Raw genomic sequence first — 27,788 nt, 5'->3', positions numbered from 1 at the left:
TGCTTGAATGGACCTTGGATTAGAAGGTCCTGCCTCATTGGCAGAGTCCACGGTGGAACAGATGACATGTCCACCAGGTCTGCATGCCAAGTCCTGCGTGGCCACGCAGGCGCTATCAGAATCACTGGGACAAGAGAACTCTCTTTTATGTTCACCTTCCATCCGTGAGATCTCAGAAAAGCCAACACGGTGTCCGTGTGAGACTTGGCTAGCTGGAAAGTCGACGCCTGGATTATGATGTCGTCTAGATAAGGCGCCACTGCTATACCCCGCGGTCTTAGAACCGCCGAAAGGGACCCTAGCACCTTTGTGAAAATTCTGGGAGCCGTGGCCAACCCGAAAGGAAGGGCCACAAACTGGTAATGCCTGTCCAGAAAAGCGAATCTGAGGAATTGATGATGATCTCTGTGAATAGGGATGTGTAGATACGCATCCTTTAAATCCACGGTAGTCATATATTGACCCTCCTGGATCAGAGGAAGAATAGTCCAAATAGTCTCCATCTTGAAAGATGGTACTCTGAGGAATTTGTTTAGAATTTTGAGATCCAAGATCGGTCTGAAAGTTCCCTCTTTTTTGGGAACCAGAAACAGGTTGGAGTAAAAACCTAGCCCTTGTTCCGCTCTTGGAACTGGGCGGATCACTCCCATGGTATGTAGGTCTTCTACACAGCGTAAGAATGACACTCTCTTTGTCTGGTTTGCAGACAATTGAGAAATGTGAAATCTCCCCCGGGGGGGGGGGAGACTTTGAAGTCCAGAAGATATCCTTGGGACACAATTTCTAAAGCCCAGGAATCGTGAACATCTCTTGCCCAAGCCTGAGCGAAGAGAGAGCATCTGCCCCCTACTAGATCCGGTCCCAGATCGGGGGCTACCCCTTCATGCTGTCTTAGAGGCAGCAGCAGGCTTCTTGGCCTGTTTACCTTTGTTCCAAGCCTGGTTAGGTCTCCAGACTGACTTGGATTGGACAGAATTCCCCTCTTGCTTTGCAGCAGGGGAAGCTGAAGCAGGACCTTTGAAGTTCCGAAAGGAACGAAAATTATTTTGTTTGGTCCTCATCATATTTGTTTTATCCTGAGGGAGGGCATGGCCTTTCCCTCCAGTGATGTCTGAAATAATTTCTTTCAGTACAGGCCCGAATAGGGTCTTTCCTTTGCAAGGGATATTCAACAACTTAGATTTTGATGACACATCAGCAGACCAGGACTTAAGCCATAACGCTCTGCGTGATAAAATGGCAACACCTGAATTCTTTGCCGCTAATTTAGCCATTTGGAAAGCGGCATCTGTAATGAAAGAATTAACCAACTTAAGGGCCTTAATTCTATCCATAATATCCTCTAATGGAGTCTCCACCTGGAGAGCCTCATCTAGAGCCTCAAACCAGAAAGCAGCTGCAGTACTTACAGGAGCAATGCATGCAATAGGTTGGAGAAGAAAAACCATGATGAACAAAAATTTTCTTTAGGAAACCCTCTAATTTTTTATCCATAGGATCTTTGAAAGCATAACTGGCTTCGATAGGTATAGTTGTACGCTTAGCAAGAGTAGAAATAGCTCCCTCTACCTTAGGAACAGTCTGCCACGAGTCCTTTATGGTGTCAGATATGGGAAACATTTTCTTAAAAACAGGAGGGGGAGCGAACTGAATACCTGGTCTATCCCACTCCTTAGTAACAATAGTCACAATCCTCTTAGGGACTGGAAAAACATCAGTGTAAACAGGAGCCTCTAAGTATCTGTCCATTTTATACAATTTCTCTGGGACCACTATAGGGTCACAATCGTCTAGAGTAGCTAATACCTCCTTGAGCAATAAGCGGAGATGTTCAAGCTTAAATTTAAAGGCCGTCATATCAGAATCTGTCTGAGGGAGCGCCTTTCCTGAATCAGAAATCTCTCCCTCAGATAACAAATCCCTTACCCCTACTTCAGAACATTGTGAGGGTATATCGGATACGGCTACTAAAGCGTCAGACTGTTCAGCATTTGTTCTTAACCCAGAGCTGTCACGCTTTCCTTGTAAACCAGGCAGTTTAGCGAAAACCTCTGTGAGGGTTTTATTCATAACTATGGCCATGTCTTGTAAAGTAAACGAATTTGACGCATTAGAGGTACTTGGCGTCACTTGTGCGGGCATTACTGGTTGTGACACTTGGGGAGAGCTAGATGCTAAACCCTCATTTCCTTCTAACTGAGAATCATCTATTGCAATATTTTTAAGTGCTAAAATATGCTCTTTATAATTTATAGACATATCAGTGCAAGTGGGACACATTCTAAGAGGGGGTTCCACAATGTCTTCTAAACACATAGAACAAGGATTTTCCTTGGTGTCAGACATGTTAAACAGGCTAGTAATGAAACAAACAAGCTTGGAAAACACTTTAATCAAAGTAAATAACACTTTAAAGAAAAACGGTACTGTGCCTTTAAGAGAAAAAAAGCTGCACAAACTCTGCAAAACAGTGTAAAAAAGCAGTAAACAAAACGAAATTTTTACAGTAGCATCATAAAGCCTTAGTAACTTTGCACCACTATGCAAATAAACAATTAACCCCTTAATCTAAAAACCGGATTGAAAAAACTTCAAAACCGGCAGGTAGGCGCTCTGCTGTGGCGCCTACCTGCCCTTTAGGAATGATTTGTGGGAAAAAAACCTCTTTACAGCCCTCAAATACAGCAGGAATCTCTGGAGAAGTAGCTGGATGTTTCTGAGGTAAATAAACTGAGGAAAATAGGCCCCTCCCACCTCACTCGATGTTATGGGGCCTAAAAGAAACACCACAGAGTGTTTCTTAAACTAGCCATGTGGGTTAATAACCCTTAAACAAGCCACAAAGACCCCTTAAAGTCCCTCAAAAAACTTTATATTTGTAATTAAACCAAAACGTTTTTTCCTATTAGTGTCACCAGTAACTATGAGCCCTTTATGCAAGCTTGGATTCCTCTTTTACTGAATACAGCTTACCTTTCCCTCATGGGGATATTGCCAGCCTTTTCTAGAAATAACACAGTCTGTCTAGAAAAAAATAGACTGAACATACCTTAATGCAGTTTAGCCTGCAAACTGTTCCCCCAACTGAAGTTTTCCTGTACTCTTCAGCCCTTGTGAGAACAGCAGTGGATCTTAGTTACAAAATGCTAAGATCATCATCCTCCTTGCAGAAATCGTCATCCCTTTTCTGCCAGAGAGTAAATAGTACCCACCGGTACCATTTAAAATAACGAACTTTTGCTTGAGAAAATAAAAACTAACATTTTTGTCACCACACTCACTTTACCCTTCCTAGCAGTTAAGCAGGCAAAGAGAATGACTGGGGGGCGGAGCTAAGGGAGGAGCTATATAGACAGCTCTGCTGTGGTTGCTCTCTTTGCCACTTCCTGTAGGGAAGGAGAATATCCCACAAGTATGGATGAATCCGTGGACTTGATACATCTTACAAGAGAAATAAATACAAACGTACCTGTGAAATAAAACCTAAGCTGCCTTACACTAAAACCTATCATTACAAAAATAAAAAAACCTACCATTATAAAGAATAACAAACGAAATTATCCAAAACAATAAAAATTATTCCTATTCTAATACCCTGTTTAAAAAACAAAACAAAAAAAAAAAACACCCCAAAATAAAAAAACCCTAATCTGTAATAAATTGCCAAGGGCCCTTAAAAGGGCCTTTTGTAGGGCATTGCCCTAAAGTTAACAGCTCTTTTGCTAAAAATGAAAATCAAACACCCCCTAACAGTATACAAACCCCCACTCCCCAAACCCATAAAATAAAAATAAAGTAAAACCTAATCTACCCATTGCCCTGAAAAGGGCATTTGTATGGGCATTGCTCTCAAAAAGGCATTCAGCTCTTTTGCTACCCATTAAAAATAAAAAATGGCTATTCTAAAATTACACAAAATAACAAACGAATTATCCAAAATAATAACAATTATTCCTATTCTAATACCCATTTTTTGGGAAAAAAAACACCCCAAAATAAAAGAAACCTAATCTATAATAAACTACCAATAGCCCTTAAAAGGGCCTTTTGTAGGACATTGCCCTAAAGAAATCAGCTCTTTTTTCTAAACAAAAATACAAAGACCCACTAACATTACAAACCCCCACCCCCCAAACCCACAAAATAAAAAAAAAACTATATAAAAAAACTTAATTTACCCATTGCCCTGAAAAGGGCATTTGTATGGGCATTGCCCTTAAAATTGCATTCAGCTCTTTTTCCTGTCCTTAAAGGGATGGTAAACTCAATATTAACCGATTATATGATTAATCTTGTTCAGTCTTATTAAATTTGCACACCAAATTTCAATGAATACATTATATAGCCATTTACTTACTATTCTCTTATATATAATCTGTCCGTTCTGTTACATCGCCAGCCCCCTGTGACATCATATCCATTGTTTAATTCTGTTGATCAATCAGCAAGCCTGTCGCCAGACAGGCTTTCTTCTATGCAATCTGATATGCGCATTAACGCACAAGCCGAGCAATCTGACCATCCAATCCAATCAGAAGCTTTTAAATCCGCAGAGGATTTTGCGCGTGCATGTTTTCTAGGATGAATGCGTGCATTGTCAGTTTCCACACGGCACGCTAAAGTAAACAGTGAATTGTGTAGTATTCCTAAACGATTCATTGTTTACTTGGAACAGTGCCAGTAAGTACATAGCTGCATTCTATCTGTTGATGTTTTGTAATAGCCACAATTTGACAAATATCGTTGCAATAGAAAACGGAATTATATATTTTATATGCATTTACATAACTTACTATCTGTAAACAATTGATATATTATTATGTCACATAAATATATATGTCTATATAATATTTAAATTATATTTTTTGTGGATAATAATACCAATGCGCATGCGTGAAAATTAATACTGTCGGGAGTGAGCAAATTCTCTGACGTGCAGAGAGGGTGGTGACAAGATGAGCGTAGAGAATATTCAGTGCAACAACTAAGAGGGGCGGAGCGATGTGGCGCAACAAGGGTTTGTGAATGTGTTGAAAATATAATAAATGTACATAAAAAAATAGTGAAATGATAATGCGGTTTAATACATATTATATTACAGAATCTAAATCTGTAATTTGACAATAACGGAGTTTACCATCACTTTAAAAGGGCATTGAGATCTTTTAAGAAATGCCCAACCCCTAATCAAAAAAAAAAAACATAACCCTAAACACTAACCCCTCTTTAGGTACTCACAGTTGCTGAAGTCCCGCTTGAGTGATCTTCATCCTGGCGCCTCCCTCTTCATCCATCACAGGACCAGCATTTTCTTCATCCCTGCAGAGGTGGAGCGCTCAATGTGCGAATGCGGAGGTCCAGGCGGAGGTTCAAGGCGGAGGTCCATCGATCCAACATAAAGGTCGTCTTCATGCGATCGTCCGCCGCACACTGAGGATTCAAATGCAAGGTACCCCTTTTATACTGGGGGTACCATTGCATTCCTATTGGCTGAAAATTTTGAATCAGCCAATAGGAATTAGGGCTGCTAAAATCCTATTGGCTGTTCAAATCAGCCAATAGGATGAGAGCTACTGAAATTCTATTGCCTGATTTGAATAGCCAATAGAATTTCAGTAGCTCTCAGTAGGGTTTTTTTCTGACACTCTCTCCCCATTGATGTCTATGGGGAAAGTGTGTACGAGCACGTCAAAACAGTGCTTGTATTTTGTGCGGTATGGAGCTCAACCATATCGCACGCACAAGGCAGCTTTTTCAACATTTGTAATGGCAGCGCTATGGAGGGTGAAATAAGGCAACTTTTGTTGCATTCGTTAACTACCCTCTATCACGCATAACTCGTAATCTAGCTGATAGTTAATATCACACTTTGGAGCCACAAGCCCTGTAGCTCTTGATGAGTGGCGAGGTTGTGCAAATTAGCAAATTCCTAATTGGGCCAACCGTTCTCTGTGGCTCCTGAGTGGGACTTTATCTCATTGGGGGTTAAACACAAAGGGTTTTTTTTCATAATATTGCATTTTTTCCGGCTAATTACAATTTCTGCACATCAGCCAGTATTGTGTGTTTCTCCAGTGATCACAATCTCAAAATGTTTCTGCCATTAATATACCTGAAACTCAAAATCATTAACACAAAATAGTTATCTGCCTGATTCATTTTGCTATTTAAAAAAAAAAATCAAATGCGCACGATTGGTGTTACACAAAATGGGACTTTAGCAATTACATCACTGGTTAAAGGGTCTGTATGTCAATTGCTCTTATTTTATGGTGATACTGATAGGTGACGTGCGTCCCTCTAAGGGACTAGAACAGGTTATTGATATAGTGGGCATGTGTGTGTGTGTTATAGTTTGTTTTTATTAGCATAAATGTGCTTACCAGTAAAATCATTTTATCTTGTTTAATTCAATAAATGTAAAGTTTCAAAGTAATTATGTCAATGATGTTAACTAACAAGATCAGTGTTTACTTATAAGAACATCAGTTTTTGCCATTTCCAGGCTCAGGGATGAGATCAATGATGTCATAGGCTTCAAGCGTGACATCAGCTTTGACGACATAACCAACCTTCAGTACATGACACAGGTAAAAGGATTAACTTCTAGAACATTGCAGCAAAATCTCACTTGTGGTCATGCACAGAAATGTGTTAAAAAGAGAGTTTTACTAGTGGTGCTAAGCCTCAGGACCTCTCTGCTAACTGGTCCTAACCCTTGCCATAAGCATAAGTCCTAGCCGAAGCTTAACCCTAAACCTTACTGTAACCTTTATGTACTGCACGAAGCAATAGATACAGAATACTAACCTTAATGTGACTCTAGGTTTTAAAGGAATCACTCCGGTTCTACCCACCTGGACCAGGGACCTCACGCTACATACAAGAGGATGCAGTTATTGAAGGCATCAGAATTCCAGGAGGAGTGTCCATTCTTGTATGTATTTGCAGTGAAAGAGGAGGTATCCCACTAAGGGCCAGATTATGAGTGGGGCGATGTTAATAGGGTAATTTTGCGCTATTTTAAGCACACGTTAAATAACGTTTGTATTACAAGTTGAAAGAAAATGTGACCACGTGAGCGCAAACGCATTTAACACACATGTTGGGATATCGCGACTGAAAAGGTTAACTGGCATGCGAGTAAAAAAAATGGCACAAAACATAAAAAAATACAAGTAACAGTATACAGTAGTTTCATTCATATCAACACTATCTGATACAAAATAATTTAAAAAAATGACATTAAAAAGTTATAAGGTCAGAAATATGAGACGTAAGGTGTAAGAAAAAAACAAAACGGCAAAAAGTGCTTTTACATATGGATCCATAGGAACACATGTATTGATAATTTTATTTAATCAAAAAACATATGCATATACATATATACAGAACAAAAAAAGAGTATACAATAGGATAGTTACTTCCCTTTAATTAGAACCGCTGCCTTCCAAACAGTCTCTCTCAAAGCTGTACAAACGATGTATATTGGAAGATAGAGGCGCTGGTTCTAAGGGATCTCCAATGGATTTTTCTCTATGTTTCACAATTTTCCCAGAAGAATTCTGTCTGTATCTGTGTTAAAAGAATATCACTTTGGCATAGTATGTCTGAGCACCTTAATACATAAGTGCAGTATACTCACAGAATAATGTCAGACACACGGCTCCACAGGTGATTTCACAATCTTCCCAAAAAGGGGTTCTGTCTGTATCTGTGTTCAAAGAATCTCACATTGACATAGTATGTCTGTACACCTTAATATATAAGTGCAGTATACTCACAGAATGATATCAGGCAAACAGCTCCACGGGTGATTTCACAAAAAAACAGCAGGTGATTTCACAAAAAACAATGATCAGGAAAGGAAAAAAGCTGGCTTTTTTAAAATATATGTTTATTTGCTGATTTTCTGTAAGCTATACAAAGTTTTTAAATAGCTCTTGAAAAAGACGGTATAGCCGTTGAAACGCTTTTGCGTTGAGCAAAATAAACATATATTTTAAAAAAGCCAGCTTTTTTCCTTTCCTGATTGTTGTTTTTTGTGAAATCACCTGCTGTTTTTTTGTGAAATCACCTGTGGAGCTGTTTGCCTGATATCATTATGTAAGTATACTGCACTAATATATTAAGGTGTACAGACATACTATGTCAATGTGATATTCTTTGAACACAGATACAGACATAACCCCTTTTTGGGAAGATTGTGAAATCACCTGTGGAGCCGTTTGTCTGACATTATTCTGTGAGTATACTGCACTTATATATTAAGGTGCTCAGACATACTATGCCAATGTGATATTCTTTGAACACAGATACAGACAGAATTATTCTGGGAAAATTGTGAAACATAGAAAAAAATCCTTTGGAGATTCCTTAGAACCAGCACCTCTATCTGCCAATGTATATACATATATACATATGTATTTATGTATTTATATGTCTATATATGTATTTATTGAAATCTTCCTGTCTAAAGTGCCCAGTCGGGGTAAGAGTGCAACTGTGAGTGTTTTTTGTTTATTTTAACAAATTTACTCCATTGAAGTTTATGAAGAGAGTGCAATCTTGCGATCGCAACTTCTCCAGTACATGTCTTAATGCACGACATGTCACAGACCTAAACTTTGGCATGACTGCAATTTTTTTGCCATTTAAATAATCTCAGTTTTAAGGAAGATATAAGTGAGCCATGTTTACTATAGTATATTTTCGTATATATATGGAATGTGTTAAATTCTGTCTATATATTGTATTCATGAGAATGTTTTCTGTGTAGTTCAACACATATATAATGGGAAGGATGGAGAAGTTCTTTCCAGATCCATTTAAATTTGACCCAGAAAGATTTCACCCATCAGCTCCAAGGTAATATATCATTAAGCTCAGCATCTTATCTTTAGCAGAAGTATTTTTCTATTCTCTCCTGTGAACTTTTATTTCTTCCTATTTTGCATCTAAAATATTTTCTTATCAACTCTTACTATTCACTTCTAACTCTTTTTACTCTTCTCTCTCGTCCTTTGTATAATTATCTATCCTAATCTTAGTAAATCTATTTGCAACTATAGGATTGTTTTATTTCATCTCATGACCTCTGAATTTGTTCACTTTTTCCTAAGGGAAACATCTTCAGAGATGCAGCTAGACAGCAGCTTAAACTTAAATAAAGTTAAATCAGTAGCTAGTACTACTACTGCAATCCAAAAGCAGCATAAGAAAAGTTTTTTTGATTTCTTTTTAACATGGGCTCAAGACTTATTGACAGATGCTGGAATCAATCATCTGACAGTGACACTGATACATTCTTATTAAATAGTAAAAATGTAAACCTTTGGAACCCCTTTAGATTGAACTTTATTCATTTTTAAGCCACTTCAATAGAATACAGTTTTTTCCTCATGCTCCCCTGCTAATTCGTTATCCACCTTTTCTTATATAAAAGCGCAGGAAGTATTTTTTTCAGTTTCCATTGCAGGTAGTGCTCTCCTAGAGGGCTATTTTTAAGCATGCTGGCTGTCATCCATAGACAAGGGCCTTATAACATAAAAATGGTCCTCATAATGTTGCCAATGTAAGTTGCAGGGAGTAATCTCTATACATAAACCTACACTTAACCCAATACATAACACAACCCTCAACCCTATACCCTAAGATTCAATTTTGTACCATTTTACCACACATATTAAAAGGATATGAAACAGTTCTCTTTCAGTAAACACATATGTTAAATTAAAGTAACTATAAAAAGAAACAGATTGTGTTGAAACAGGAAGCAGTTTACTTGTTTTCTTGCAAAATAAACACTTAGAAATAAGGGTGCTATGACCATAGAGCTTAAGTTCTACTGTCACATGATTTTCACAAACAAACGTTCTCTTGAGCATGGGCAAAAAAACCTGAGTGGAGCTAGTACAGGTATTTCATAGCAACCACTCAAAAGGAAACACTTCTTCTTTGCTTTCCTGTAGAGACCACAGCCCCCTTGTGGGGCTGAAACAAGAATTAGTGTACAATGCCCAAAAGAAAAAAAAAGTAAAATCCTTTTAAAATTATGAATAATACATATTGCAATGATTTCTAATTTCTGTTAAGTATATTCCACTGTTTATTGTTTTTTTATTACAACAATGAAACTGAGACTGTTTTATAGCCTTTTAACTTGCAGAATATACTGTACCATTTGGCAGCTTGATACAACATTATACTATTGTTTTAATCAGAAATGTATTTATACTTTCCAGAAATAGAACTCCACACTCCAACCCATTACTCTAGTTCTAAGTACTAAGATCTTACAGAGCCAGCTCTATAGAATAACAGAGGAGTTGCAGTGATTTTTATCACTGTAAAGAAAACATTATCTCCTTAGAGAATAGAGTCCCTAATATTCTTTGTAAACCATTGAGTTTCTCTTTTTCAGACCATATTTCTGCTACTTCCCATTTGCTCTTGGGCCTCGTTCCTGTCTGGGGCAAGTTTTTTCACAGGTGAGGATTTTCTAAATGTAGTATAATTTATTTAGTTTAAAAATTTTTAGGAGTTCATTTTGATAATAGCCCCAAATCTGTTTGCTCATGAACCCAGAGTTCTAGGGTATCCCATGTGGACCTGCACATGTAACCTTAGTAAAAGCCTCTGTGCTTACCATAATCATTATATATGATGATACAAAATGTAGTACAGTGTTTTTCAACCAGTGTGCCGTGGCACACTAGTGTGCCGTGAGAGATCCTCAGGTGTGCCGCGGCAGACTGACAACAGTGTGATATATTTTTTAAATTTTGCTTGTTTTTTATTCTGGGCCGTTTTTTTATTTTGAGTGAGATGATGACTGGGGGTAAATGCACAGTGACAGCTCGCCTCCCCGACCCGTATTCACACTTAGAAGGAACCCCCACCAACTACAACACGTGCCTAGTGCCGGCTCTACACTCAGCACCATGCGACACTTCAATCCCCCATGCATGCTGGTACAGCTTTGCTCCTCCTCCAGAACAGTTCCAGCCAGGTCACGTCACTCACGTTCCTTCTCAGCACAAGGAACATGACTGGAGGACTTGAGACTCACTGTAGAGGAAGAGGGAGGTGCTCCACATATAATCTTGTGCTCCACAGATAACACTTTTCCCGGTGCGCGGGGCGGGGCGACTTTTCTCAGTGCGGGGGTGTCCCTCTTTCAAATTTTTAAATATTGGGAGGTATGTGACAGGCTCATCAGGCATCATTTACAACAATGACATGTTGACATTTATTCATAGACAATCATTATGATTGTTTGTGAATGAATGTCAATATGTCATATATAGTTTGTAGAAGGCATGGCATGACAGCACAGTACAGTGTGTGTATGTATGTATGTATGTATGTATATGGGATGGTGGTGTGCCGCAGGATTTTTTAATGTAAAAAAGTGTTCCACGGCAAAAAAAAGGTTGAAAATCACTGATGTAGTAATAGAAGTCTTCCACCTCTGCATTTTAGTTGTAGCAACTTCATATTTAGGAGAAAAGAAAATGACTTTTAAGAGACAGTACACCTTTTAACTTTATTCAGAGGACATAAGTAGAAATTAGGAACTTTATGTTCCCAGGATGTCCCCACCTATAAGTTTGTATGACTAGGATATGAGTGTTGGGGGTAGAATAGGTCAGTGATAATATACTGGATGAATAAAGTATGATACATTGGGCAAATTAAAGTTACAAGAGTAGCGAAAAATGCAATCTTTAAGGAACACTAAGATTCAATCCCCATTGCTAATCAGGTTTTATGGAAATAGCTCAACACAACAAATGATTCAAGTGGTTTCCCCAAATTCAACAGAAAATGCAATTTTTTATGAATTCTGCAGTCTCAAAATTATTCAGCCCCTTCATGGCAAGTATCTTTAGTACTTAGAGCACGCTTCTGCTGTTATGACCTGCTGCAAATGAGATGCTTAGCCAGACACCAGCTTCTGGTAGTGTTCCTGTGGAATCTTAGCCTATTCCTCATTAGCAATGGCCTCCAGTTCAGAATTCTTGGGGTTGCATGCTGCAACCGCCTTCATGAACCCCATAGAAAATCTCTAGAGGGATTTGAAGTCAGGTGACTGTGACGTCCACTGTAGAATCTTCCAGGACTTCTTCTGCAACCAAGGAACCTTGGTGGAATTTGAGGTATGCTTGTGATCATTGTCCTGTTGGAAGGTCCAATGAAGCCCAAGCTTCAGCTTCCTCACAGATGGCATGGTGTTTTCTCCTAGGATTTCCTGATACTTCAATGAATCCATCTTGCCTTACACACACTGCCGGTTTCCAGTGACTGAGAATGCAAAGCAGCCCCAGAGCATCACTGAGCCACCACCATGCTTAAATGTAGGCAGAGTGTTCTTTTCAGCGTATGCTTCATTCTTCTTCCTCCAGACATACCAGTGATCCATCTGGCTGAAAAGTTCAAGTTTTGTTTCCTCGCTCCACGGAACAGAATTCCAAAACTTCTGTGGCTACCTGTTTTGCATATTTGTGCTGTTGTGAGGGATTATTGAATAATTTTGAGATTGCAGAATTTTCAGGATTCATGTAGAGCATTTTAAACCACTTTGCAATTTACTTCTATTATCAAATTTGTTTAAATAGCTTGGTGTCCTTTGTTGAATAGCAAACAAAGTAGATTCAGCAACAGCAATGCTACTTGGAGCTAGCTGGTGATTGGTGGCTGCACATATGTGCCTCTTGTCATTGGCTCACTGGTTGTATTCAGCTAACTCCCAGTAGTTTATTGCTGCTCCTCAGCCTAACTAGGTTTACTCTTTAATGATGGATGTCAAGATTATGAAGCAAAACTAATAACAGAAGTAATTTGGAAAGTTATTTAAAATGTCATGGTCTGTCTGAATTGTAAAATTTTATTTTGACTTTCGAGGTCTTTTAAGCATTTCAGATGTTTTTAACCTTATAAAACTTGTGCTTTACTCTCACAGCTGGAGGCAAAGGTGGTGCTGAGCAAACTGCTTCAAAGATTTGAATTTCACCTTGTTCCAGGCCAGTCCTATGAAATTATGGACACAGGAACCCTAAGACCACGTGATGGAGTTGTGTGCACCCTAACACCCAGATAGATATCTTCCAAAGAACGCAATAAAAAATACATGTGACAGCAGAAGGTCTATCAAGTCTGCCCATATTTGTTTGTGAATTGTAGGATTAGTTAAAGGGACACTGAACCCAATTTTTTTCTTTTGTGATTCAGATAGAGCATGAAATGTTAAGCAACTTTCTAATTTACTCCTATTATCAAATGTTCTTCATTCTCTTGGTATCTTTATTTGAAAAGCAAGAATGTAAGTTTAGATGCCGGCCCATTTTTGGTGAACAACCTGGGTTGTTCTTGCTGATTGGTGGATAAATTCATCCACCAATAAAAAAGTGCTGTACAGAGTTATGAACCAATAAAACAAGTTTAGATGCCTTCTTTTTCAAATAAAGATAGCAAGAGAATGAAGAAAAATTGATAATAGGAGTAATTTGGATTCAGTGTCCCTTTAAGCCTTATGATAGCTATAGACTTACCCCATGTGTTCTTCAACTCCCTTTTGGTATTTGCTAATTTGCTAATTTGTTTATTCTACTAAAAGTTTTATTTTACGAATAAATCACTGATTAAAGAAGAATTGATTCCACACCTTATTTACACTACAAAACAGCGATCCATTAATTACAATTCCTTTCTCTCTCCTCTAAGTTAAAGAGACAGTCAAGTTGAAAAAAAAAACTTTCATAATTTAAATAGGGCATATAATGTTAAACAACTTTCCAATTTACTTTTATTACAAATATTGCTTTGCTCTCTTGGTAGTCTTAGTTGAAAGCTAAACCTAGGCGGTTCATATGCTAATTTCTTAGACCTTGAAAACTGCCTCTAATCTGAAAGCATTTTGACCACTAGAGGGCATTAGTTCATGTGTTTCATATAGCTAACATTGAGCTCATGTATGTGAAGTTACCCTGGAGTGAGCACTGATTGGCTAAACTGCAAGTCTGTCAAAAGAACTGAATCAAGGGGGCAGTCTGCAGGGGCTTAGATACAAGGTAATCACAGAGGTAAAACGTGTATTTCTATAACTGTGTTGGTTATGCAAAACTGGGGAATGGGTAATAAAGGGATTAGCTTTCTTTTTAAACAACAAAAATTCTGGTGTTGACTGTCCCTTTAAAGGGCCATAATACCCAAATGTTTAAACACTTGAAAGTGATGCAGCATAGCTGTAAAAAGCTGACTAGAAAATATCTCCTGAACATCTCTATGTAAAAAAGAAAGATATTTTACCTCAAAAGTTCCTCAGTAGCCACCTCCCATTGTAAAGGATTTCTAAGCAGCATTTTAGTGTGTCTGTCCTGGGACATCTTAGGGGCTGAGCATCGTGCACTCTCATATTATTTCACCAATCAGGTAAAGGAAGCTTACTATGAAATCTCATGAGAGTTAAGTCAAATCTCATGAGATCACAGTAAGAGTTCATCACCTCAGCACTGCTGATGCTGATTGGCTGCTGTTCATTTCTTCATTTTTTTTTATTTTTACCTGCAGCTGGGAGCAGCTGAAGTATAACTTTTTACACAGAACTTACTCTGCTGAGCTGAGGAGATTGTGAGGTAAAATATCTTCCTTTTTTACAGAGATGCTCAGGTGATATTTTCCTTTCAGCTTTTTACAGTTATACTGCATCAGTTTCAAGTGATTTAGCATATGAGTATTATGTCCCTTTAAGGGACATAAAACACAATTTTTTTTTCATGATTCAGACAGAACATACAATTTGAAAAAAGTTTCTATTAGAAAATTTTTCTTTGTTCTTCCTTGTTGAAGAGACATCTAGATAGATAGCATGCACATGCCTGAAGCACTACATGACAGGAAATAGTGCTGCCATCTAGTGCTCTGGCTAATGTATAACCCTGTTGCAAAGCTGCTGACATATAGTACCGCAGACACGTGCACACTCCTGAACTTACATTGCTGCTTTTTAATAAAAGCTAACAAGAAAATGAAGAAAATTTGATAATAGAAGTAAATTGGATAGTTGTTTAAAATTGTTTGAAATTGTATGTTCTATCTGAATCATAAATTAAAAATATAAAATCTTATGTCCTTTTAGTGTTTTCTCAGTTCCAGTCTTCAAAGAATCATTACAGACTTAAAGGGACACCGAACCCACATTTTTTCTTGTGTAATTCAGAAAGAGCATGCAATTTTAAGAAACTTTCTAATTTACTCCTATTATCAATTTTTCTTCGTTCTCTTGCTATCATTATTTGAAAAAGAAGGCATCTAAGCTTTTTTTTGGTTTCAGTACTCTGGACAGCACTTTTTTATTGGTGGATGAATTTATCCACCAATCAGCAAGGACAACCCAGGTTGTTCACCAAAAATGGGCCGGCATCTAAACTTACATTCTTGCATTTCAAATAAAGATTCCAAGAGAATGAAGAAAGTTTGATAATAGGAGTAAATTAGAAAGTTGCTTAAAATTTCATGCTCAATCTGAATCACAAAAGAAATTTTTTGGGTACAGTGTCCCTTTAATAGCCTAAGAAGGGAAATACTTAAAATCTGACCTGTTATGGTTCCTTGGGGACAAGAATTGCGGAACATTGCTCTAATCTATATGGTCATGAGGTTTTAGTCCATTGTACCATTTAGTAGCCCTCATTTGAACAGTTACTAGTTGATTTATATCTTTAGAGTAACTCAGTATCCAGAACTGTACCCAGTGTACAAGATGGTACCGCACTAGTGATCTGTAAAGTGATTTTCTGCTATTATCTCTTACACAACCAAACATCCTGCTACACAAAGCACTTATTATTATCTGCAATACTAATAAAACACCTGAAATTTATTGCACAATATGGTGTCTTTCTTTTACAGTTTTTTTGAATAAATTATATAAGAATATAACTGATTTTATAAAAATGCTGGTAGTTTCTGCTTTATAAATTCAAATACAAACATTGATAGTGGAAAATTTGTTTTGAAGATTAAAGGGACAGTCTACGCCAGAATTTTTATTGTTTAAAAATATAGATAAGTTTTGCATAACCAACACGAATACATTAATATACTGTTTACTTCTGTGATTACCTTGTATCTAACCCTCTGCAGACTGCCCACTTATCTCAGTTCTTTTAAGAGACTTGCATTTTAGCTAATCAGTGCTGAATCATAAATAACTCCATGGGCGTGAGCACAGTGTTATCTATATCCTAGTTTCTCAACCTGTGGTACGTGTACCCCTGGGGGTACTTGGGGCATTGACAAGGGGTACTCCAGGCATTGGCATTCATTATTATTTCCTGGTGTAGCTATTGTAAACATGACACATCAAAGGAAGCTGTGTTTCTCATGTCTACGCTCGAGCACTTCTAACAGGGTAGAGTGTATTTCCCATCCTAGGTTGAACCACTGCTCAATCACTGATTCACCTCAAATTGGTAAATCCTTTAATTCTGAATTGTTAGTGACATGTATATGAGGGCTGGAAATGAGCTTCACTAATATGAACAGAGAAATTGTATTACTGTGACCAAGTAAAATAGGCAACGTGCATCATACTGTAGTATGCCGCAGTAAAACAAGACAGATTCATACTGTGTATGAAATCGTTATTAAAAATAGAAAGATGGTAACATAAATATTACTTTCCTCATCATGCAGAAAATAGGTTATTTTCCTCTTTTTTTAATGTAAGAAGCACACTAGTTACATATAATTATTAATATCAATGGATGTATATGTGTTTTATGTGGTGATTATTCTAGGTTGTAATATTGCCAAATATTACATTCTGGAAAACATAAAACAAATATCAGATTCCTATATATTGACTTCATTAACATATCTGTTACACGATACACAAGATTTCCATTTTTACTCATGTAAAAGATCAATAATATTTGTGCTACAGTTGGGGTACATAGAAATCAAATGAATGCTTTCAGGGGTACTTGCTACCAAAAGTTTTAGAAATGCTGATCTATATGACACACTTGAACTAGCGCAGTCTATTTGTGAAAAACTGTCAAAATGCCCTGAAATAAGAGGAAGCCTACAAGGGCTTAGAAATTAGCACATGAGCTTACCTAGGTTTAGCTTTCATCAAAGAATACCAAGAGAACAAAGCAAATTTGATGATAAATGTAAATTGGAAAGTTGTCAAAAATTGCATGTCCTATCTATATGAGTCATGAAAGTTTAATGTTGACTAGACTGTCCCTTTAACACCTAAGGACAAAGTCCTGAGCTTAGTAATTTGATTAGTTGGAATCTTTTATATATAATTACATATGTAAAAGTCACATTAGTTACTCTACAGAGTGGAAAATACACAGAGGGCTAGATTACAAGTGGAGCACAGTGGTGCATTATCTTCTGATCAGTCTTGCACTAAGAATAATGCACAACTAGCATTACAAGTGGATGGTTACAAATTTTAACCAGAGTAATTTAACACAGCTGAATCGTTTAAGCGATCTATGGTATTAATGGATAGCACAGGGATTGCTATTAGCTCGCTCATTGCGCTGGTATTACAAGTACTGAGTTGTGTTGCGTAATCCAAAATACCACTGTAAAATATATAGCGCTTTTTGAGACCTGCATTAAAATATTATTATTAATAGCATAGCACCGAGCTACATGAAGAACTCCACCACCTGTGCACCATTATAGCGCAGAATCCAATCTGACATAAAGTATACTGCGCACCCATAGGTGTCTATTATGTGCAGGATTTATCGCAGCTGTGTTATCTGACGTGCAGATGTTACTTCTCTCTATCTCTCAAGCAATAAAAAATAACTTTGGTCTTGTAATATTAGCACAAAGATAGAAATGCTATGGAGTGCGCTTGAGCAATGTTTAACAAGTAAAATTATGTTAGATCCTTTTCCTCAGGGTTCACAGTCAAACCTTCCAGTTTGCAAGTTAGACATGGGAGATCCTGTTTGGTGCACAAATAGGTTTGCAGTCTAATGCTTGAGAAGGAGACGTGCGTGAGCTATATACCACACTAACACACTGACATTGTTACTGTCAATGCTGCAATCATTCATTTACAGTCGCTAACATAGGTACACAGTGTCTGCGCTGTAATTTATCATGTTATCTATTACTACTGTGCATGTTAATTTTCTCTTCCGCATTAATTACTCTGTAAAATTAACATCTTATAAATATTCATTAAACTTTGTAAATCTTTGATATTGGCATAGACAAGAATAATAAACTATCACTCATATGGTGATGGTGAATTTCTCCAGAAAGGTAGTTTTTTTAGGAGGCCTTGTTGTCTAACGTGTTGTATAGAAAGCTTTCTGCACACTGCATTTACATAGTAAAATAATTTATATGTGCACGGATAAAATATAGCAGTTTTAGATCACAAAGACCTTTCTTAATAAGACTGATAAATAAACTTACACACACAAAGGCCTAGATAACAAGCGGAGTGTAAAAATATTAGCGCTATTGTGTGTTAACATTGTTTAAGCACAACCAATACCGCCTCTATTTCTGCACGCTGCAATTACATAACAACATAATTTATATGTTAAAAAGAAGAAGAGAAGAGGCGCCAAATGGTGTGTATCGTTTACAATGTAGAAGGCCAAGCCCCCAAATAGATCTTGCTTACAAGATTTCCAGCACTTGAGAAGTGCCACATATGCCTTCTGAACTATTTGCAGCCGTCCAGCTAGCTGTAATTAGGCCAATGTTGCTTCAGTGTTAGGCTGTGCAAGACAAAATCACAAAAGTGCCACAATAGTGCGTATCAGTGAGAACACTAAAAAATACGCATATATTGAAATGTACTCACGAGATGTAGGGCACTTGAGAAGTGCCACAAAGACCTCCTGGGCACTTATCAGCTGTCCAGAACACTGTATTCACAGGTAATCCTCTGGGCTAGCGCGTTAGATTCACAATGGCTCCAAAAAGCAACTTGGGATTCAAACTCCAGTCAATGAAAATATCAGTGCATAAATGGCAGAAAATAAAATAAAATACCAAAAATGCCGTGCTACTAGTAAAATATAAAATGTTTAATAAAAACAATTATCACAACGCGTTTCCCGGTTGCTAAGACCGTTTCCTCAGGTGTGTATTAAGATACTAAGTAGCACAATTGTATAGCCCATGTCAGCGTCTACCCCGACATAGGGCGCATGCGTGAGCAACTTCTAACACGTATAGCCAATCAACATCATTCGAAAAACCGGCTGAGTGTTGATAGGATTCTAGATTGTCACGATATTTATATACAATTTATTGTCTTGATACATACCAAAGCAATTTTTGAAATATTACACAGTCACCGCAAAGTTGCAGTGCACATTAATTTAACACTAGCACCATTACTGTAGCTTATTTAGAGGGCGCATCTGATTTTTTTCTATAATTTATATGTGCACTGATAAAATATAGCAGTTTTAGATCACAAAGACCTTTCTTAATAAGACTGATAAATAAACTTACACACACAAAGGCCTAGATAACAAGCGGAGTGTAAAAATATTAGCGCTATTGTGTGTTAACATTGTTTAAGCACAACCAATACCGCCTCTATTTCTGCACGCTGCAATCACATAACAAAATAATTTATATGTGCACTGATAAAATATAGCAGTTTTAGATCACAAAAAGGGACAGTCTAGTCCAAAATAAACTTTCATGATTCATATAGAGAATGTCATTTTAAACAATTTTCCAATTTACTTTTATCACCAATTTTGCTTTGTTCTCTTAGTATTCTTAGTTGAAAGCTAAACCTAGGAGGTTTATATGCTAATTTCTAAGCCCTTGAAGGCCGCCTCTTCTCTCATGGCATTTTGACAGTTTTTCACCACTAGAGGGTGTTAGTTCATGTGTTTCGTATAGATAATATTGTGCTCACGTACGTGGAGTTTAGGTGAGCCAGCTCTGATTGACTAAAATGGATGTCTGTCAAAAGAACTGAAATAAGGGGGCAGTTTGCAGAGGCTTAGATACAAGGTAATCAAAGAGGTAAAAAGTGTATTTCATATAACTGTGTTGGTTATGCAAAACTAGGGAATGGGTAATAAAAGCATTATCTATCTTTTTAAACAATAAAAATTCTGGTGTAGACTGTCCCCTTAATTAGACTAATATATAAACCTACACACACACAAAGGCCTAGATAGCAAGTAGAGCGTAAAAATATTAGCACTATTGTGTGTTATTATTGTTTAAGCACAACCAATAGCGCCTCTATTTTTGCCTTATATTACAAGGCCAAAGTTATTTTTATTGTGGGTAGTAAAATTCATGTTGTATGTTAAGGCTGTGACACACTACAAGCGGAGCGGCGTGCAGCGTGTAGATGCGGCTGTGCACGCTCAGTGTGTCCTGCCTTTTCATCTCTGAGCACTCTGCTGCATCAGGTCGCGTAGCTGAGCGCTCAGAGATGAAATATTTGATCTTCAGAATCGATGCCACGCGGAGTGAAGCAGCTGCTTCGCCTCGCGCTGTATCGCTTGCAGTGTGTTACAGCCTTTATTGTGAGCTAAGCTAATGGTGCTCTAAGCCGCTAGTGCGCAAGTAGTGGGTTCTTCATGTTAATATTATAATAAGATTATTAATAATAATGGTTTACTTCAGGTCCTAATAAGCACTACATTTTTCAGTCGTGAAATGAGGTTGCTATTATCGTTCCCTGCGCTATCCATAAAAAGTTTTGGCCACTGAGAATTAAAGGGTCACTTAGGGTTAATTTTTGCTAGCAATCTTATTAACAAATCCATATTAATCATAGACAAAGTGCCAAACATGCCTTTTGTATACATACTGTATATCAGAGATCAGGTCAGCGCAATAAATAGTTTTTGAAGGGCACATTCTGTGGTGGAAGAAAATATCAAGAGTAAGATAAAATGATGTAATAAATCAATTACCTGATGTGTCATCTGGAACAGGTTGTGCAGATAATGAGAGGCAGGAAACAATTAGGACAGCTGTAAGACAATCAATCAATAGGCCAAGGGTCAAAACCAGGAAATCAATTTGAATCCAGGCATCAGAGCAAAAAGATAATATATATATATATGTATGTAAACCAGTAAATCCAGTAGTGTATCTCAGTAGGAGGGTTAGACAGGTAGGGTAGGCCAGAAACTTTGGGTGACCTTTTGGAGCGGGTTCACTTCTGCTTTCTGCAGGGCTGCTGATCGAGAGATGCCGAGACCCGTGGTCTGTTTTTTCTGCTCCAGCGTAGTCCAGAAACTTTGTCAGGACCAGAGAAACAGCCCAGGAACAAGATTTATTCAGATTCTATATGAATAACCAGGCATTGAATGGGAGTCTGAAATGACCTTTTTAACACGTTCCATTCAATTTTGGCACCAAGAACAAGGTCAGAGTCACTTCCAATGGAAATAGTATAATAAGTTTTAAACTTAGCAAACAGCTTACTAAAGCAGAATCCAGACAAGTCATGAAGTCAGTACTTAACTGACCCTATTTAGTACGGCCCTGGCTCCTGCTGCAGAGATTCTTCCTCTCCTAAAGGCTGTGACACACTGCAAGCGGAGCGACGTGAGGCGAATCTGCTGCTTCGATCCGCGTCGCATTGCTTCTGAAGATCAAATATTTCATCTCTGAGTGCTCAGCTACGCGACTTGACGCAGCAGAGTGCTCAGAGATGAAAAGGCAGGACACACTGAGCGCGCAGAGCTGCATCTACACGCTGTGCGTCGCTCCGCTTGCAGCATGTCACAGCCTTAACACATCTGGCATCTGACCTCCAGAAGGAACAGTGCGACTCCTAGCGCTCCGGTTGTGCTGATGTCCTGACAGAGAAAAGGGTATAATGTACTTTATAACTTCAATATTTATTTTATGCAATGGAAAACTGCTACAGAATTTGCCACATCAGGATACCTTGTGCATCTTCTAACAGTTTTGTATCTGGGACCATGAGGTTGGAGTCATGGTGACCCATGGGCAGAATCAGGGTAGGTGAGGGTGTTTCAAGGACATGCATGACTCTTCCTAGGGGCTGATCTGAGCTTCCATTGGTTTCATTTATACCTAAATATGACCAGCATGAAGTCTAAAGGGTTAGAGCTCCCAAACCAGGACCCAAAACACAAAATACAAGACGCTTGGAAGCTCTGATTCTCTGTTAAGCAGATTACTTATGTGATTACTGTTTTATGCTGAGCTGTCTGAAGACATCAGCTGAGCCAATAATAGGCATATGTGCATAGCCCCCAATCACCAACTAGCTTCCAGTAGAGCAGTGCTGCTGCGGAACATGTGTACATATGATTTTCCACAAAGGACAACAAGAGAACAAAGTACTTTTGAAACTAAAAGTACATTTAAAATGTCTTAAAATGATCATGAATCAAGATTTAAGGCTTTACATTGGTGGGTTCAGAGAGAGATAATATGCACAATCAGTCCACTAGTTTAATAAGGATTGGACTGGCCTCTCCAGTTTCGCTAATACAGCCAAGCCCATTCTGGCTTCCATCCAACCAGAACTGTCTCTAAAGCATTTAAAACTTGTACTATTCTGCACATTGTGTAACAAACCATCTGATCTTCCTTGCAGAGGCATCGTTAGAGGGGTCAACAGTGGTTGGAGCCCTGAATGCTCAGCAAAATCCCCCAAAACATGTAACTTCTGCAATATGTTTATAATAAAACGTTTTAAAAATATATTATTTTTGCCAAACCAATTTTGCTAACACTTCTAAATGAATGAATGAATGGTATTTCAGGAACGGCAGTGCAGCCTGCAGCGCAATTACATCACAGCAAGGTAACCACCAATCAGCAAGTGCTACCCAGGTGCTAAACCAAAAATGGGCCGGCTCCTAAGCTTACATTTATACTTTTTCAAATAAAGATAGCAAGAGAACGAAGAAAAATTAATAATAGGAGTAAATAATAAAGTTATTTAAAATTGCATGCTCTATCTGAATCATGAAAGAAAACAAATTGGGCTTAGTATCCCTAAAGGGATAATTCTTTTGGTATCCTTTTTTGAGCACACTTTTCAGGAATGTTTTACAACTAAAACAAGCAAAATAATATATATTACAATGTTGTGTTATTTACATTTAATAATTCACTATGGAGGATTCATCTTGCATCTGATGTTCCTTTAAGAGGTCAGCAACAAACAGTAAGAATACTGCAAATATTGGAGCAATCACAATACTTCATGATACAAAAGAGATGAAAACCATCACTATTTGTGTGTATGTCACATGACCAGCAGGGGGCAGCATTTAAAGTGAAGGTAAACTTTGATGAATGAAAGCCGTTTTTTAAAAATACTATTAAAAACAGGGGCACTTTCATTCATCAAAGTTTAGAAAGCTCCTCTCTTCACACGTCAGCAATGACTAATCCGGCTTCCTCCAATCATGGCACGGCTTCAGGCAATGACTCCCCTGGGGGGAAAGCCATTATTGGAGGAAGCTGGATTAGTCATTGCTGATGTGTGAAGAGAGGATCTCCGGGTGGAGGAAGCTGCTCTGGCTGTGAGAAGAAAAAAGGTAAGTTTTTTTTAATTGAAATAATTTTATTGAAGTCTCTGTATCGCATTACAGAAAAATATAGAATTCAGCAGGTAAACAATACAGAGCTTGTACAATATGATGATTATAACAGTAAACAATACAACAATAAATAACAATGTTCCACAAGTTAATGTGGAACATATCTATATAGGTTGGTCTTAACCCACTACGACTAACACCCATCCGACCAGCACGATCAATACTCTTTTATGCCTTCCTATCTCATATTCGGCCCTCCTTCAATGACCTAGATGTTAGCAATAAATGACTCCCACATGACCTTCATCTGTAAGAAAACATCTCTCCTACCATTTCTCATGTATGCATATTCTTCTAGGGACGGAATGAATTGAAATTGGGAGTACCATGTGGCCATGTTTGGGGTTTTTTGAGATTTCCAATTTCTTGCTATCAGTTTTTTAAAGCTATTACTAGCAATAAAGATTAATTTTTTCTTATACGTTGGGAGTTTATGGGGTAAAGCGTTTAGTAACCAAATACGAGGGTCCGGTTCTAAGTTCAATTCTGTCAGCGTGTTTGGGGGGCGGTGACACCATGACTTACCGCACCGGGTGACACCAACCCTAGTGACGCCACTGATCCACTTTACCTGCTGGAGTGTATTAAATTGTTTACAAGTAGCTCCTTTACCCTTATATTGGCATTTGAAATGGTTGATTTAGCATGTGGTATCCCCACCTATTCTGAAAGTTTGTGACCGCGCATACCAGCTATAGATAAGCTTTGTAAACACAGCCAGCAGAAGAAATTACACTCCCAGTGAGATATAACAGAGATAAGGTAATAAAATGTTGATTTTCCATTGTTCTCTCAAAGTACTGGTGATTGTTTTTAAGATAAAGAAGCAGGTATATGAACACAATGTGATACAGTAATGAGATCTGATTATATCTACAAGCTCAACCCATTTTATTAGGTTGTGGCTTCAAAACACAAAATAGCTTTAATACACACAAATAAACCTTAAAAATCAAATTTTCATATATTTTTTACTCTGCAGTTGGTAAAAAAAAGCAATTGTAAACACATTAAGGGAAAAACTATTTTACAGTATACTGTCCCTTTAATGTTCAACTCTATAAGGTTACTGGATACGGAGACTTTAGTGACATTGGTGAATAATTTAACGATATCATTAGCTGACAGTTCGTTATCTAGGTCTTCGTTCCATCTATCTATGTATTGAGGGGTGTAACCTACTGATGTTTTTTGTAACATAGCGTATGTCAAGGATAGGGTCCTTACTAGTGATGTCCCGAACTGTTCGCCCGCAAACAGTTCACCGCAAACTTAGCTTGTTCGCGTTCGCCGCTACGGGCGAACATATGCGATGTTCGATCCGCCCCCTATGTGTCATCATTGAGGAAATTTTGACCCTGTATGTCACAGCCTTCTGACACATTAGAGCCAATCAGCATCAGACACTCCCTCACAGACCCTCCCAGCTTCTTGGCAGCAGCCATTTTAGACTCAATACGATCTTGCTTTGTTAGAGAGAGGACCTTTTGTGTTGCTTCTGCTGATATTATAGGGAAATAGATAGCTAGGCTAGTGTATTTAGTGTCCACTACAGTCCTGAAGGACTCATCTCATCTCTGCTGCAAGGACAGCACCCCAAAAAGCCCTTTTTAGGACTATAACTTCAGTCGTTTTTTTTTTTTTTTTCTTTGTATTTTTATTTGCATATGCCTGGCTTTCAGCCTGTGTGTGAGGCTAACAGCATATGCTGTGATTAGTGCCACCACTGATATCTGCCTAACAACATTAGTTTAAATTTAACCAACAAAAATTTGAAATTATGGGGGGCAGAGCCTATAGCTGTCGCGGCAGGACGTGCTTTTGGAGAGCTCTTGGAGTGATAAAATCTAAAAGGCTATTTACCACATCTAACTCAATATTTTTTTTTATGGTTTCAAGTTGCCCAGACTGGGGAGACTCTGTAACAGCTTGGAAGATCATAATATAAAACCGGACCTGCCTATGTTCTTCAGCTTAACTACACAGAGTTGGGCCACGAAGCATACACTGAGTGCTTGATTTCTAGTGTTGTTGGGGCTGCCCGCATATTTAACCCCCCCCCCGGAGTTTTTGACTCTGGGTTAATAAACCAGATTTGTAACGCTGGTCATATACCTGCCTAATTGGACAATGGAAGAATTCCAGTGCGCACTTCAGCAGATCTTGCTGGACTTTGAGCTACAATTTTGTGCTATGCTAGATGAGGCTTTTCAAAATGCCCCTAGCTATTGTAAAGAAGAGAGCATCGGTTACATACCTCCAATGTTGGTTGTGGAGGATTGCCCTGATTTGACCACGGAACAGAGAGCCCCTGACCTGGTGCCGACTACGGAACAACAAGATCCACATGGCCAGGTTTCTGTTCTTACATACGTTCCTAGGCATCGGAAGGACACAGAGCATGCTTCACCCTCGACAGTGGCAAAACAAACAGGAGATTCCCTCCTGAGTACTCCTGTGGATCGTCGAAACAAGAGGCTACCTTACTTACCTTCAATGGATGCTTCTCTAGAAACACAGGCCCCAACCGAGAGCGCAAGTCATGGCTGCAGTGGTATAAAGTCTGACCTAGTAGCGGCTATCTTAGACGCCAAGCTCATTCCTACACCTAACATCGCTATTGCAGATACCCCTCTGGATTTCAGTACCGAGATATTAAGAAGCAACGAAACGTACCTCTCACCCTGTTCGCATGCTTCCGGACTGAGCCGAGTGCTCCGGGATGGAAGAGATTTACTGTTCCTGAGGTCCGGAGTGGGGTGAATATGGTGACACGCTCTTTATTTTACACTGCGATCGTGCATGCTAGCTGCACCTCAACATACGGCATTAACTCCTAAATTGAGTGCAATTTATGATACCTCTCTGTTTGCTATTGATCAGTGGAACCTTAGCAAGTGGTATCGTTCAGCAACTGATCACAGTTAGACTTTTGAGAACTGCACTAAAGAGCTATCAAGTTTAAGATTGCTTTGCTTATTATTGTTAATTTTTGGTATTTCATGCTTTATGATAGTATCTAATCTGGATGGTTGGGGTCATGTTGAGATTACATTGGTTCGTTTTGTTTCCATGTTTTATTTTTCCTATTCTAGGTTCATTGAGGTCAGCATTCCTGAGTAACGCTGGGGCTAGAGTACTGGCGAGAGAATCACACCTAAGCTTATTAGGAGCAGGATTGTATGTGTATATGTTTAGCCTCAAGCTATGAGGGTCAGTCTCATGTTTTCGCAGATTTAATGCTACAGAAACATTGTTTCACAGATATCTAAATATGATTGGTGTGTATGAGAGCCGCTGCCTAAATATGGTTAATGTCTACTTCACATTAGGGGCTGTATGTTCCACTACTTACCATAATTATTGATAGGAGTGAGTGCCTTTGACCCTACGCTAGTAGAATATCAGGGTATGTATACACTATACTTATTCTATGGAGGCTTACTAATTGGCCTATGAAACATTTATTAAAGCTTATTGGTGAAGGCCTACAAGTTTCCCCTGCCAGTCCAGCTTATCAATATGCTAGTTCCAATTTGTGAAACTTTTAACATTAGTATACCCTCAGACGCACCAAAATGTTATAGTTATGTATAGACTAGAAGGAGGCCACTTGCTTGAAATTCCACTCTTATTTAATCAGTAGAGGGACTATTATTTTTTATATTATTATTATTATTTTTTTTTATTTATTACAACTTTATACTTTGAGAACTTACATAAACCCCCTAGTTAGACTGGTAGTCCCCATATATTAGAGAACATTGTGGCCTCATACACTAGTGCCAGACTATACAGATTTTAATTGAAATGTTAAATAAAAGCTGTCCCTCAACTCAACACAAGGCAGACTCAGGGATCTATGTAACCTAGATACGATCTCTTGTTGCATTGGAATATAGTGGGCTCTAAGATAGATTAAGTTACCCTATACTTTTGTTTGTGTATAGCCATATTCATAGTTGATGTGCTTTATATATCCATTTACAGGTACTGTTGTAAGGCCCAAAAGTGGCCTCATGCTAATATTACCCTCCTACTATATACTATCTTAGCTATGTTGGAGGCCCATGAGCGACCTCATTTGTTATACGGAGGTAGTAAAATAGAGGGTTCGAGATTGTTATGTTCTATGTTGCACATAAGGTATTAAAT

General features: G+C 38.2%; 1 protein-coding gene across 1 annotated transcript in view; it reads left to right on the top strand.

Annotated features, from left to right (window-relative positions):
- Window positions 1–13,654, top strand: part of LOC128644920 (cholesterol 24-hydroxylase) — a 175,232-nt gene extending 161,578 nt beyond the window's left edge. The window contains exons 11-15 of the mRNA XM_053697576.1: window positions 6,506–6,590; window positions 6,827–6,937; window positions 8,780–8,868; window positions 10,424–10,490; window positions 12,965–13,654. Of these exons, the coding sequence (XP_053553551.1) occupies window positions 6,506–6,590; window positions 6,827–6,937; window positions 8,780–8,868; window positions 10,424–10,490; window positions 12,965–13,102 (490 nt within the window). The 3' untranslated portion in view covers window positions 13,103–13,654. The remainder of the gene's footprint in view (window positions 1–6,505; window positions 6,591–6,826; window positions 6,938–8,779; window positions 8,869–10,423; window positions 10,491–12,964) is intronic.
- Window positions 13,655–27,788: the final 14,134 nt, after the last annotated feature.

The sequence above is a fragment of the Bombina bombina genome, chromosome 1, assembly GCF_027579735.1.
Source record: "Bombina bombina isolate aBomBom1 chromosome 1, aBomBom1.pri, whole genome shotgun sequence".
Classification (NCBI taxonomy): domain Eukaryota; kingdom Metazoa; phylum Chordata; class Amphibia; order Anura; family Bombinatoridae; genus Bombina; species Bombina bombina.
Note: the sequence above shows the minus strand (reverse complement) of the source record. Positions and strands in the feature narration are given on the sequence as shown.